This window comes from Sitophilus oryzae, unplaced genomic scaffold (genome assembly GCF_002938485.1).
Source record: "Sitophilus oryzae breed Bouriz unplaced genomic scaffold, Soryzae_2.0 scaffold_467_pilon_pilon, whole genome shotgun sequence".
In the NCBI taxonomy this organism is placed as follows: Eukaryota; Metazoa; Arthropoda; class Insecta; order Coleoptera; family Curculionidae; genus Sitophilus; species Sitophilus oryzae.
The window spans coordinates 2,561,172-2,576,761 of NW_022147048.1; the positions used below are offsets into that span (position 1 = coordinate 2,561,172).

Here is a 15,590-nt window from a genome sequence, read left to right on the forward strand (position 1 = left end):
GCCCTCTTAATGGAACTGGAAAACATATTTTTCCAGCAAGACGACGCACCGCCTCTGAACGCTGAAGTTATCAGCAAATTTTTGCAGCCAATTTCAAGAATAATTGGATAGCTAACCAAGATCCCAGCCGTTGGCCGTCGAGGACGCCTGACTTAGTGCCCATGGATCTAATCCTATGGATATATTTGCGGAAGAATAAAGGTTCAAAATCTCATGTCTTGGTTTGCTATTTATTTTTATTGGTATTAGATAAAGTTTAAATGTGTTGATGTTGGTTAAATATATTTTAAATTGCACATTTTAAAATTCTGCATCTCTCATAGCAAATATTATTTTCCTTTTAATTGATGCTCACATCTAGAATTTTTTTGCATTGCAGCCGGTGTCGTTCAAAGCCTACTTATTTAAAGCGGGCGAATTTTTATATACTCTATATCTCGAAAAGGAATCGAGCAAAATATCAGGAGTGTTATATTTTTGGAAAGATAATTTTAAATTCTTTTCAATACATTAAAAATATACAGGGTGTCCCATATAAAAAATCAAATTTTCTGTTGATAATTTTTAAATTCTTAATTTTAAAAAAACTATAATTAAACCATTAAATTCTACGTATAAAAAGGTGCTTTGGAAACGTTTTCATAAAAATACAAAATTTTCCATAGCAAAAAAGTTAGAGCGATTTGTTAAAAATGCATATTTTTGAAAAACACCCCGTAACTCCGAAAGGATATCAGATATCGATATGCGGTTTTCACCATCATGTTTTTGACAAAAATTGAGCTCCAGACACCGATATTAATTTTTGTCTATCTCCTATAGAAAGGAGGTTTTTTACCACCCCTCAAAAAAAAATCTATAGAAAAGGGTGTTTCCATTTAAAAGCGTCGAATTTGACCCACCCTGTACAATCTACAGTCATATTACTAGATTATTAAGTCTTTAACACCCTGTAGCTACGAAACAAAGCAAAATCAGACCTATGTTGATATGACAAATAAATCTTATTTTTACGTGAAGAATCTCCCCACGAGAGATAGCACATGTTTTTTGAAACACTTTTTAAAACACCCTGTATAATAAATTAAAAAAAAACATTTTTGATTATTAGGAATGTTTATATATTTTCATTTTTCATGTATATTTTAATTTTATAATATTTAGATAGGCTTTTTCTAAAATTCAGAATTTTTTGCGTCAATACAGACAGACACTTTAAAAACTACTCTGATCCAAATTTTCTTCTTACTTTATTATTGTAGGATATCGGCCATATCGTTGGAGGAATCATACCAAATTGTTCATGTTCAAGTGCTGAGTTTTTTGCGTCAGTTAAAAGAATAGAAAACCTTCTTAATGCCGATGAGCTTGATAAAGGACAGCAGAGTCAAACAGAAACATCATACCTAACAAAATTTAAAAATAAGGTTAAGTATTATAATATTAAGTTTATACCTATACCTAATACCAAAGGAGTCTTAAATAAGTACCTACAATTAAATAAATTAATTACATTTTCAGGGCTTGTAGATCTCGATAAAAGAATATTTTCTCTTTACCGTTATTCAAATAAGTCCGTTCTCTTAAATTTTGAGAACCACTGGATCTTTTCCGTTTTTTTTCTTGCAAATTTAATCCACTCCCTATGTTGCCATACTATCAAGATATTACGTTTTTTAACTGATTTTTTTTTAAATCCCAAATTTTCAATTTTCTTTCGCGAAAAAAACTTCATAGACGCGTTTCTGAAGTTGAAATATACTACCTGTAAAAATATTTGCACTTATTTAAGACTCACCCTGTATAGACAATATATGCCTATCTTTACTAATATGGTTAATATATAAAATCCTTAAGTGACTGACATACTGATTAATCACGATCCTGCACAAACCACTCAACGTAAGAAGCTCAATTTTGGCATACATTTTGGTTGATTCTAGGGTGTAGAGGTTCGATGAGAAGGGATTTTTCGAAATCCCAGTTCCAAGAGGGTGAAACCACCCCTCAAATATTACAATATTTTTTATTTCAAAACGGTAAAGTTTCCGAAAAAACGCTTAAACACGTATATTTTATTTTGTTTTTTTACATATTTTAAGATTTTTTAAAAATGTATACAGGGTGTTTCGAAAAATCTGGTCATTGATTAATCACGATCCTGCTTAAAGAGCTTGACGTAAAAAGCTAATTTTTGGAAAACAGATTGAATTTAGGGTGTAGCGGTTCGATGAGAAGGGATTTTTCGAAACTCGAATTCTAAGGGAGTGAAACTATCCCTCAAATATTAAAATATTTTTTTATTTAAAAACCGGTGAGTTTTTCCGAAAAACTCTTAAACACGTATATTTTATTTTGTTGTTTTACATATTTTAAGATTTTTTATAAATTTATACAGGGTGTTTCATAAAATATGACCATTGAGTAATCACGATTCTGCTTAAACTGCTTGACGTTTAAAGCTGATTTGTGCCAAACGGATTGACTGTGGGGTGTAGAGGTTCGATAAGGAGGGGTTTCTCGAATCCCAAATTCCAAGAGGGTGAAAACGCCCCTCAAATATTACAATATTTGTTATTTAAAAAAAGTTAGTCTTTCGGGAAAACGCTTGGACAAGCATAATTTATTTGTTTTTTTTACATATTTTGAAACTTTTTAATTTTCTATGAAACATTGGCAGGGTGTTCCAAAAAGTTGGGTAATTTCTTAATCACGATTCTGCTTAAACTGCTTGATGTTAAAAGCTTATTTTTGGCAAACGGATTTTTCGAAAGTTAAATTCCAACGAGATGAAACTACCCCTCAAATATTACCAAGTTATATAATAATATCGCCATATTGTTTTTTCTCATGCTGACATAAATGTGAGAAAATTTTATCCAGTTTGTATGTTAATGAAAATTCTTGCTTTGCTTTATCATCACCATTACAAATGATTAATTCGACGCGAACGAAGTCGCTGGTACACGCTTGTCATTACAAGCGTGTATGTAATGATATAAAAGTATTTGGTGAAACACTGAGGTTTTTATTTTAAAACAATAAAACGAAGTTTTGGCGTTTTTAAACAATTTCAAACGTTGCAAATAATATTTAAATAACTTAAATATTTAAAACTAACACCTTATAGGTTATGAATTATACAGGGAGGTCCAAACTGTATTGTGGAAACTTTGGCAGTACATCCTGCAGATAAAAATAAGTAAAAAAGTCGAATAAATGTATGTCCTAAAATGCTTAGTTTCGGAGTTACAGGGTGTAGAATTTTCATTTTTATTTCGATATAATTTATGAAGTAACTATAAAAATTTGAAATATTGAAATATTTGGATGAAAATTGGTATCTGGGAGTAATTTAGGACATACATTTATACGAACTTTTTTTACTTATTTTTATCTGCAGAATATGCTGCCGAAGTTTCCCGAATTCCCCGTTACAATCGTTGAATTTGACACTTTATGTCAGTTTAATAACAATATATTTTCCTACTTGTATTTAGATTGAATTTCGGATTGGAATGCTCGGCCTGGCTCGGCTTGCCGCTAAAACTTACGACAATTGTTTTGGAGCGCGTACGTGGTAGGGCGCTGCTATAGCGGTTGCTAAGAACAACCGCATAAAAGAACAGGAATAATTTTCTCTTGTCAAAGTCAGAACCTTCAAAAATTATAAAATATTTCAAAATTTAAACCGCCCTCATTAAAAAAAATACCGAAAAGTGTTTAAAGCATCCATTTTCAAAGTTATTATTGCTATCTTGTGAGTTTAATTTAAATTTTATTTAGTCAAACCTGTGATAATTGTGAAAAAGTGGCATTAAAAACTTAAAAAGCTGTGTGAATAACTGTGAACTGCAAAAACCATCGTGGATCGTGGCATAACATGGGCATAACGCATGGTACAAAGAAAACAAGGTATGATCGATAGCTGCTCCAATTTCGTTAAGTTTGCGCCTACCACCTGTGACGTCATACGCCAGACAAAAAATATCCATATTGTTCAATTGCCACTAATAAAAAAAAGACCTAAAATGGGGAAGAATTAGGACATAACCCCAAAAGTTATGTCAAATCATGGAGCTTGACATTTGAAAAATTATTTTCACATTTTTTGTGTCATCTGTTTGACAATTTGAAATTGGCGCGCGGAGCTTGCCGACCAATGGTGCCGTTTATCACCTGTGACGTAATGACCAACCTGCGCAATATCATACCTTGTATTCTTTGTATCATGGGCATAACGTATGCATAACGTCGCGTCGGCGTCGGTTGCCAATGTTTCATAGGTATTTCATATAGGTCCTTATATAAAATAAGTTTCTTATTTGTAACACATTGTATTCTATTTAAAAAATTAAAAGAAAATAATAATAAATTTGAATAAATGACTTTGACGACATAATTCCGGAAAAAGCCGAACCGCTCCGAAAATATCAAAAGCTTTGGAGAGCGACCGTTGTAAGAATAGCGCCAACTAGTATTTGCATTGTCCTTAAGGGCACTTTCCAATCTAAACTTGTTTCTTTTATCTATGTTCCTACTTTTGTGACTTACTTAGGCGTAAAAGCGCATTACTTTTATGCCTAGGCGTTAAAATTATTTTTTTATATCTGTCATTCACGTCGCAAAAACATTTTTAGTAGGACAATACATATAAATTTCTTTATGAAAAAATAATAATTATAACTTAATCTCACATTCAATCCATTAACAATAACAATAAAGAGCAAAAATCAATAAAAATATAAAATCAATATGTCTGCAATCCACAACAGTTACAAATATACACGACTGTTGTTTAATCTTTAGAAACAAAAAAAATATCGGCTTGCGTATAACAGTTTGTGAGAGATCGTTGTTGATAGTATGTTGTTTCCTCGGTACCTGTTATTGTTTTAGAACAGCTGTTAAGCTTGATTTTCATGCATCCGTTGTTCGACGATACGATGATACGATATTAATTTTATTGGTTGAATTTAAAGACTTCGGTTAACCAACCGGAAACGGTTAACCAGAAACGGTTAACCAATCGAAGCCTTTAAATATTACCAATGAAATTAATATCGTATCAACGTATCGTCGGACAACGGATGCATGAAAATCAAGCTTTATGAGCTTGGTAGAATCTCGGAGCGCGGTTATCCCGACATTACATCGCAGACGCTTGCTAAAAATTGTTATTTTTTTAAATAACAGCGGTTGTGAACTGTTATTGATAAATAACAGACTGTTAAATAGCAACCCGTCTCTAGACCGTTTAAACCGAAACATAATATGGCATCCACTTAATTTAATGCCTGTACCAAAATGTATTTTTTCTTCTTTCAGGGTATACCAACTCAGATTGAACTAAAAAATGTATCTGCCAAAATAGGAAAAGAAAAGATATTGAAAGATGTTACATTAAATATAACCGAACCTGGACTGTATATTGTAATAGGACCTCTTGGTTCGGGAAAATCTACGCTGTTAAAAGTTCTTTACAAGACATTACGGAAATATATGGTTCCATTGATGTAAAAGGAAGAATTCTTTCGCCTCGCAGGAACCATGGCTGTTTCCAGCTACGATAAAGAGGAACATTATTTTTGGAGGATTTTGACAGGACAAAGTACAACGAGGTTATTGAAGTATGTTGTTTGAAACATGATTTTCAAACTCTGGTTGATATGGACAACACAGTTGTAACTGGTATGAATCGATTTGATAAAGTTTAGTTTACATCAGTAATAGTTTCAAAATAATATTTCGGTCGGATTTCTTGGTATCTGTTTAGGTTTAAATATTTCAAATAACATAGGACACAGGGTGTCCCAGGCTGAGGCGATGCATTAGAAGTTTCTAAAGAGCTTAATATTCTAGATCGGAGATTTTTGCACGTCATTGTTTTATTAACGAGATCTATCGATTAAAAATATTTTCAATCTGGCACTTTCGGAAATACCGGAAGTCGACAGCAATTTTTTTATTTTAAATGGGTGTCCCCATTTTTTATTACAAACTTAAATTCTCTGTAAAATTTTATAAATTTTGATATTAAACACTCTATATCTAACATTAACCCTTTTTGAGAAAAAAAAGTAAAATTTTTGGACGAAAAAAACTGCCTGTCAAAAATATGTCAATCGCGTAATTTTTTTGTCAAAAACGGTTAATGTTAGATATAAGTGTTTATAGAGTGTTTAACATCAATATTCATAGTTTTTTACCGAGAATTTAAGCATGTAATAGAAAATGGGGGCACCCATTTAAAATAAGAAAGTTGCTGTCAACTTCCGGTTTGTTCCGGTATTGCCGGTAAGTGCCGCCATATTGAAAATATTTTCAATCGATAGATCTCGTTGTAAAACAATGATGTGCAAGAAATCTCCGATCTAGATATTGTGGTTCTCTAGAAACTTCTAATGCACGCTCAGCCTGGGACACCCTGTATATCAACAAAAATACTTAAAAATCGTACCAAAGTTACGCCATAATACGTAATAGCACACATATTGATTGTCATTGTAACAAAATATACACCTTGATTTATTACTAAATACAGGGTGGCGTCTCTCATACGCCGCGGACGCTCCAAGGAGAACGACAGTTTGTATTGAACTGAAATTTTGTGAGCATATGTAGGTTAATTCAAAAAATGTAGGTTAATTCTTTTAAAAAATATAGAGAGTTCTACAGGGTGTCCCCAAAAATAGTTACATATCAAAGTTGTGTTTTTTCTAATGGAACACCCTATATATTAATTGATTTTCGGATTCTGGGAGAAATATAAAGGTGAGTTTTATAAAAGAAGTATGTGACTAAAACGTAAGGTTTTTGACATATTTAACATTTTCTAGAAATAAAGAACAATTTTTTAAATTACAATAAAAGCTACTTAAATTGGAATTTACCCGGTATAGCCTAATATGTAGTTAAATTAACTGTTGTACTTTAAATCAAACTAAAACTTGATCCAAAAAGTTACACAGGGTGAGACAAAATTAATATTGAACCTTTAAAAGCATGTTCCTCTTTTATTTTAAATGGAACACCTAGTATATTATTCTGGGTAAAAAAAAAATAAATACTATTAAGGTTGCCTACCCCTCAAACAAAGATTTTCTTAGATATTTTCATTTACACGATTTGATTTGATCTGTGTAGATCTTTATTATTTAATAAAATCTAGGTGACTGTGGTATGTCTGACGTTACTTCAACATAGCTGTCTAATTAGTCCAACTTTAATAACTAGTTATCATTTTGTGTTAGTTAAAACAAAAAAATTCCTCAGAAATTTGCCGAAAATGCAAACTTATCCTACATCAGAGAGAATTGATATGATTCCATTAGTTGGTTAATGCAGTGTGCTTCTTCTTCTTCTTCTTCCTTCTTCATACTAGGCGAATCGCCTGTTTGGTTTCGTCGTCTCTACCGGTCAGACTGACAAGTTGTCGCTCCATCGTTTTCGTGGACGTCCTAAGCTTCTGCGACCTAGCGAATTTTGTCGCGTGCAACTCTCACTATCCTTCTGTTGTCCATTCTGCTGATATGCTCGTTCCATTCTTCCTTTCTGCTAAGTACCCACTCATTTACATTTTCCACCTTGCACGCTCTTCTTATGCTTTCATTTCTCTCCCTGTCCAGAAGCGTCTTTCCAGCTATTCTGCGTAGTACTCTCATTTAGGTTGTTTCTAGTAGTTGTTTAGTTTTCGCTGTATCAGGTCGAGTTTCTGCAGTGTATGTCATTATTGGTCGTACCGTTGCCTTGTAATTTCTCGCTTTAGTCTCCACCTCAATGTTTTTATTTCGCCATATTGTATCATTCAGGCATCCTGCTATTATGGTTGCCTTCGTTGTCCGTTCTCGCACCTCCGCTTCTACATCACCATATCCTGAGATTTCTATGCCTAGATACTTAAACTTCATCTCTTGCTGAATAACATTGCCCTCGACTTCCAGTTTGCAGTGTGCATTCACCAATAAATAGAATACCAAAATGCTCCTGATTCTATCAAGTCTGTTTTTATGGGGATATGTTAAAGACAGTGTTTACAAAATTCGACCAACTATTGCCGACAACATGAGAGCTCTTTTTATTACCGTTTAGTATTTTACTCTACAATCTTTAATTTTTGTTAAATTAACAAAAGGTATATCACACAGCCACCTAGATTTTTTCAAATAATAAAGATCTACTGACGCAAAATCATAAAAATTAAAATATCTAGAAAATTTTTTGTCTGAGGGGTAGGCAACCTTAAAAATATTTTGAAGATATATCCCCATTGAACACCGGAAAAATATACTGGGTGTTCCATTTAAAATAAAGAAGTAACTTACTTTTAAATGTGACTAATGTTCCATATTAATTTTGTCTCACCCTTTTCTGGTCAAATTTCAATTTGGTTTAACATACAATGGTTACTGTAATTAAATATCAGGCTATACAAGGTCAACTAAAATTTAGGTAGCTGTTATCGAAATTTAAAATTTACTCTTCATTTTCACAAAATGTGAAATATGTCAAAATCCTTAGATTTTAGCTATCTGCTTCTTTAATAAAACTCACCTTTATTTTTTTTCTAGAATCCGAAAATAGTTCCATTGGAAAAAACATAACTTTGATGTGTAACTTTTTTTGGGGACACCCTGTATAATTCTATATATTTTGTAAAATGCTTTCAGTCAACTTACATGTGCTGCCAAAATTTCATTTCGATATAAACTACAGTTCTCCTTGGAGCTTCCGCGGCGTATGAGAGGCGCCACCTTGTATTATTAAAAAGAAAAAATATATTTCTTATTCCATAGATGGTGGTTTGAACCTCAGTAGAGGCCAGCAAGCAAGAATAAATTTAGCAAGAGCAATTTACAGAGAAAGCGACATCTACCTGCTGGACGACCCTTTAGCGGGCCTAGACGTTCGAGTACAGGAAGCCATTATCAGCAATTGTCTGAAAAACTTTCTTAAGAACAAGATCGTTATCTTCGTGACCAACAACCTCGATCACTTAAAATACGCAAAGGAAATAATTATCATTGATAGGGGTGAAGTTAAAATCAAATCAGCGACTGATGAAGTACCGGTGGGGATTATTACTAAAACTAACTGTTTGGAAGAAAACCACGTTCACAATAACGATGTGTCTCTTCATGAAATTTCTAGAAATATCTATCACGAGGAGAAACAGATGGGGCACGTAGATTTTACGCATTATGTGAAGTATATCAAGTTTGGTGGTGGAGTGGTAATGTTTACTTTTATTTTTGGAATTTTTGTGAGCGCCCAGTTCACAGAGAGCTACTCCGAGAAACTTCTTTCTAAATGGTAAATATTTTATTGACAAATTTTTTAAACAAAGTGTTTTCTAAGTAAGTTAAAATCTTTGAATAAAAAGATTAAGAGTCCATTTCACTAGTACGAAAAAGTAGCAAAATAAGCGTTCGGCATTTAACGTTTTATGTAAAACTGGCTAGGTATTTTTACGCAAATGAAGAAGGAAATTAAAAATAAAGGATTATACTATATCCGTATTGTAGTACATGTTTAGACAACTTCTTTATTTTTAAGATTTTGATGATCAAACATCAACAAAATATTCTTTACGTTTGGACTAAATTTTCTCGAAAATAAAGACATAATTTAAAATTCCGTTACAATACGTAAATAGATTGAAGTTTTGTGATTACAGTGATATATAATTTATATGGTTTTGTAACAAATAGCTCGCTATTTTAGGCCAAATGATGAAGCTCTGCAAACCTTAATCAAGCCGTAATCCAAGCACGTGTGTTTGGAATTTTGGGTGTGGCTTAATATAAGGCTTGTTTCTCTCTACAATTTCCTGTTTCACAATGTACCGTTTATGTCCGGGAAAGGTTTCATAGTTGTCGATTTTCGAAAGAAATCAGTACATGTATATTATTTCGTATATTTTTCATTTTATTGATTTTATGGAAAGCACTGTTCATTAGAATGTTGTATCCTATGTTATAGGGCTTGTTTCTCTCTACAATTTCCTGTCTCACAATGTACCGTTTGTGTTCGGGAAGGGTTCATAGTTTCATAGTTGTCGATTTTCGAAAGAAATCAGTACATGTATATTATTTCGTATATTTTTCATTTTATTGGTTTTATGGAAAGCACTGTTCATTAAAATGCTGTATCCTATATTATAGGACTTGTTTCTCTCTACAATTTCCTGTCTCACAACGTACCGTTTGTGTCGGGGAAGGGATCATAGTTTCATAGTTGTCGATTTTCGAAAGAAATAAGTACATTTATATTATTTCGTATATTTTTCATTTTATTGGTTTGATGGAAAGCACTGTTCTTTAAAATGTTGTATTCTATGTTATAGGGCTGGTTTCTCTCTACAATTTCCTGTCTCATAAGGTACCGTTTGTGTCCGGGAAGGGTTCATAGTTTCATAGTTGTCGATTTTCGAAAGAAATCAGTACATGTATATTATTACGTATATTTTTCCTTTTATTGATTTTATGGAAAGCACTGTTCATTAAAATGTTGTATTCTATGTTATAGAGCTTGTATTCTACAATTTCCTGTTTCACAATGTATCGTTTGTGTCCGGGAAGAGTTCATAGTTTCATAGTTGACGATTTTCGAAAGAAATCAGTACATTTATATTATTTCGTATATTTTTCATTTTATTGATTTTATGGAAAGCACTGTTCATTAAAATGTTGTATCCTATGTTATAGGGCTCATTTCTCTCTACAATTTCCTGTCTCACAACGTATCGTTTGTGTCCGGGAAGGGATCATAATTACATCGTTGTCGATTTTCGAAAGAAATCGGAACATGTATATTATTTCGTATATTTTTGATTTTATTGATTTTATGGATCTGTTCATTAAAATGTCGTATCCTATGTTATAGGGCTTGTTTCTCTCTACAATTTCCTGTTTCACAATGTACCGTTTGTGTCGGGGAAGGGATCATAATTACATCGTTGTCGATTTTCGAAAGAAATCAGTACATGTATATTATTTCGTATATTTTTCATTTTATTGATTTTATGGAAAGCACTGTTCATTAAAACGTTTTATCCTATGTTATAGGGGTTGTTTCTCTCTACAATTTTCTGTCTCACAATGTACCGTTTGTGTCCGGGAAGGGTTCATAGTTTCATAGTTGTCGATTTCCGAAAGAAATCAGTACATGTATATTATTTCGTATATTTTTCATTTTATTGATTTTATGGAAAGAACTGTTCATTAAAATGTTGTATCCTATGTTACGGGGCCAGTGGCGCATCTAGAGATTGAGTCTGGGAGGGGTAGTGGGAATATTCAAAAAAGTACTAAATTTGAATTAAATTTTTGCTGGAAGGTATTGTAACTGTGGAAAAAAATCTACTTGGTTTGTTCTGGATATTCTGTTTTAATTTATATTATTAATTTTTTTGTAACAATTTTATAAAAAATGTATATACCTATGTGGCGGCTTCATCTATCCAAAAAAATCCTAATAAAAAAAAATAAAAAATCCTAATTTTTTACTAGATTTTACAACTTCTGACAAGCAGCGTCCGTTTAGGTTTAACGCCAGAAGTGTTTACAAAAAATAACTATTTTATTTTGTAGATTTTTCTTGCAGTGCAGTGGCGAAAAACCCATAAGGATTTTTTTGAACAATTTTATTTTATACCAAGTTTTATCATATTAATTAATTTCTTTCTGGGAGGGGAAATTACCCCCATTACCCCTCCCGTATATGCGCCCCTGGTTTAACACGACAGGATCGGGATAAGCCTTAGGCAGATATCTGAAATATAATATATATTCCTTCAGCCACACACCCCCTTTACCCGACCCCTGAGAGCAAAAAAAAACGCAAAAAAAATATTTTTTACGCGTAAAAAGCAACTTCTTACCCGTAAAAAACTACTTTTTTATGCGTAAGTATATGCGTAATTTTTTTAATTTATTATTTTCTCAACATTTCAAACTACACTTTTTCAAACATGTCTTTCAAATCCTTCAATCCTTCAAGTGTCATATCATGGATCACTGAGCGATCCCTTCTGTTCAACAGCTGTTCAACAGCTGTTTCAGTTTCACTTTAAATATGCGCACATAGTGCACACACAATTTTTTTATACATATTGATTTTAGGGTAGATCATCAACATGATTCATTAAATAATTCTTCAACAAATACCACAGTACTTATTGATGAAGAGAAGAAGACAGCACAATCTGTCTTTAATCTTTATATGATCATGATAGGACTATCAACTGGTCTAGATTTGATTAAAGCTTGTGCCTTCCTGACATACTGTAGGAATGCTTCTATAAAGTTTCATAAAACGCTGTGTCGCAGTATTATAAATTGTGTCATAACATTTCTGGACAATCATTTTATAGGAAATATACTAAACAGGTAAAAATTAAACAAATTTATAGATAAATATCTAAACATAGATATGCAGGGTCAGTCTTAAAAAGTGCAAATATTTTAGGGGTAGTATATTTCGACTCCAGAAACACGTCTATGAGGTTTTTTCGCGAAAAAAAAAATTGAAAATATGAAATTTTTTGAAAAAAAGTTTGGAATTTTCAAATTTTTATTTAAAAAACATAATATTTTCATAATATGGTAACATATGTAGTACGAAAAGTCAATTTAAACCAAATAATAAGTAAAATATCTGGGTTATTTTGGAGTTATTTAAAAAATGGCAAAGAAAAAATATATGTTTCCTTTGTCGAGATCTACCAGGTCTGAAAATATTTGCACTTATTTAAGATTCACCCTGTATAACCTAGTTCAAAATTCTTTATTAAAATTATTTAAAAGTAGCTACATATTTTAATTTTTTTTATATTTTCCTGCCATCTTCAAGTCATTTAGATACTGGCAAAAAATAACACTTTGATGGTAAATTTGTTAAAGATGGGCAGATTTTAATTTGAAGAATATTTTCTCTTTTTTTATTTTTAAAACTGCTGCTCTTTGTTTTCAGATATATTAGGTCTTTTGTATTCAAATAATGTTTTTAAAAATATGCAAATGAATAAGTCTATAGTACCCATTCTATGAAATAAATATTTCTGTTGCTTTAGATTTTCCTATGACTTGGATTTGATTGACGAACTATTTCCATTTTTGTTTATGGAAATAATCAAGGTAAGTTTACAATAATATCTTGGACATAGAAGTACTCCACACCTAATAACTTATTTTGAATCAAATTAAGTTAATTGAACACAATTTACCTCTATACAAAAGTGCTTTGTTTGTCCGTCAGAGGGCATTAATCAAAAATAAACCCAAACGTGAATTAAAGTAAAAGTTATGAAGCCGATTGTCTAAAATTATTTTCTATTCTAGATTTTAATAAAGTTCAGAGTGCCCAATAAATTTCTTACAATGTGTAACAGCCTCCATTACAACAAGTCTACAGTGTCACATCATGGATCACTGAGCTATCCCTTCCTCTGTCCTATTCAACATTTTCATGGCAGCGCTCTCTGCAAGAAAGAGGAATGGGCATTAGATATAGATACGACGGCGCCGGCGGTCTGTCCAATTCCAACATAAAAAGACTCAGGGCAAAAACACGTATAACATTTATCACAGAACTTTTTTATATCACATTACTTAGTACGCTGATGACTGCGCTTTAGTTGCAAAAACGTTACAGCAATTACAAGAAATGCTGAACACATATACCTTGGCATAGGAGGCCTTGGGACTTGAGCTGAACATCGATAAAACTAAAATCATGTGCACTCCCCCGGAAGATCACAATAATATGCTATAAAAATCGGAAAAGAACTATTTGAATATGTAGCGGAATTCAATTACCTCGGCAGTTTGATGTCGGAAAAGGCCAATATCCAATATCGACTCTGAAATTCAGCAGAGGATTAGCAGCGCTTCAAGATCATTCTGGAAATTAAAAGACAAGGTTTTCTACAATCATAACTTGAGCACAAAAACAAAACTTGCAGTGTATCGAGCAAGAATAATCCCCACCATGTTATATGGAAGCGAAATCTGGGTGTCGTACCGCCGGCACATAAACGCATTAAACAAGTTGCAACAGAGGCATCTTAGAAAACTGTTAAGAATCAAATAGTACCCCCATTTCTCAAACGTACCGGTTCTTAAAAAGACTAGCTGCTAGAGCGCTGAAATTTTGATTATTAAATCCCGCTTAAGATGGGCTGATCATGTATGCAGGATGCAAGAAAACCGTCTACCGAAATATCTGCTTTACGGTGCCAGGTTGACAACTCAGGTTATCTGCCAGGTGGACAACTCAAAAGGTACAAGGATATTTTCCATGAAAACTTAAAACGGATAATCATGCAGAATCAGTGGGAGGAATCAGCACACAATAGAACGCAATGGAGAAGAATTGTAAACTCAGTTAACAGCGGCAACCAAAAAGTAAAGAGACAACATAGTAATGAGATTTTTTAATGTCCGGAGTGAGGACATTAAAACGCCTTGCGCAACCATCTTCTGATGCGTGTCAAATACTCGTCAGCGATTAATGGCAGTAGTAATAGTAGTAGATTTTAACGCTGGATGCGACAAAAAACATTTTTTGTAAGTCAGTTTTGGAAAAACATTATTTTTCCAAAGGTAGCGTATTTTACAAGAGACAAAAAGTGGTAGTAGTAGTAGTCGTCGTTGTAGTTTTTACTTTTTAATTTATGTAGGGGCGAAGGTATATATAGTTTTCACACCGTACCCCTTTCTGTTTTTTTTTGTGAAATCAGAATCACTGGTACGGAATGTTGGTTCATAAAATGTCACTTTTTTTAAGTTTGATACCCTCAACGGACAAACAAATCACTTTTGTAAAAGGTAAATTGTGTATGAACAACTTATTTTGTTTCACTGAATACTGGGACACTCTGTATAGTTCTTTTTAGCAATCAAATTAATTAATTGTGAACAGTTTTAATAAATGTTAATGATAGGAATATAACATTTCTTTATTTTTTTCAGAACAGTCTTGCTGTAGCTGGAGTACTCGTGTTGGTTATTAGTGTAAACAAGATCTTTTTATTCATATCTATTTTTATGATTGTACTCTTGGTATTATTGAGGACTTTCTACATCCCTGCAGCCAGAGCATTGACAAGATTATCTGCTTTAAGTGAGTAATAAAACTGTCGAAAGAAAAATTCATTTTTCTTTTGAAACACACTGAACATTGAAAACGTAATTAAGTACTATGGGGTACCTTATTTCTACATGTGGGACTCAATAGAAGCAGACCGACTAACCCTTGCAGTAAAGCTGGAGGGAATCCCCTAACAACACTGAGAACATTAACAGTGCAAGATCCCAGGGGCCACCCCAAAGGGATCTTCCAAGGGAACCTCCTCTTGTAAGGGTCGGGAGCCTACCTCTAGACCCAACAGGCTACATAAGCTACCGTTTCCTCTACTTTCTTCAGGCGGGCTACACAACTCGCTGAGAGTAGATCTCAGCGAAGCAGGGTACGGAGATACTCCGACTGCTCGACGAAGGATTTGCTCCAGAAGAAAGGAAAAGCGAAAACACTTCTCGAAAAAGGGAGAGTAAAGGAACCACGAAACAGCGGTGCATCTCCACCAAAAT

The 15,590-nt window shown here is 33.0% G+C and overlaps 1 protein-coding gene across 1 annotated transcript; it reads left to right on the forward strand.

Moving 5' to 3' along the window:
- Positions 1 to 5,610: 5,610 nt before the first annotated feature.
- LOC115886106 (probable multidrug resistance-associated protein lethal(2)03659) lies at positions 5,611 to 15,550 on the forward strand (the record flags this gene model as incomplete). Its single annotated transcript, XM_030905161.1, has 7 exons — positions 5,611 to 5,691; positions 8,796 to 9,312; positions 12,123 to 12,389; positions 13,073 to 13,136; positions 14,973 to 15,123; positions 15,198 to 15,357; positions 15,427 to 15,550. Coding segments are annotated over exons 1-7 (1,305 nt in total), but the record flags the coding sequence as incomplete, so codon positions are not given.
- Positions 15,551 to 15,590: the final 40 nt, after the last annotated feature.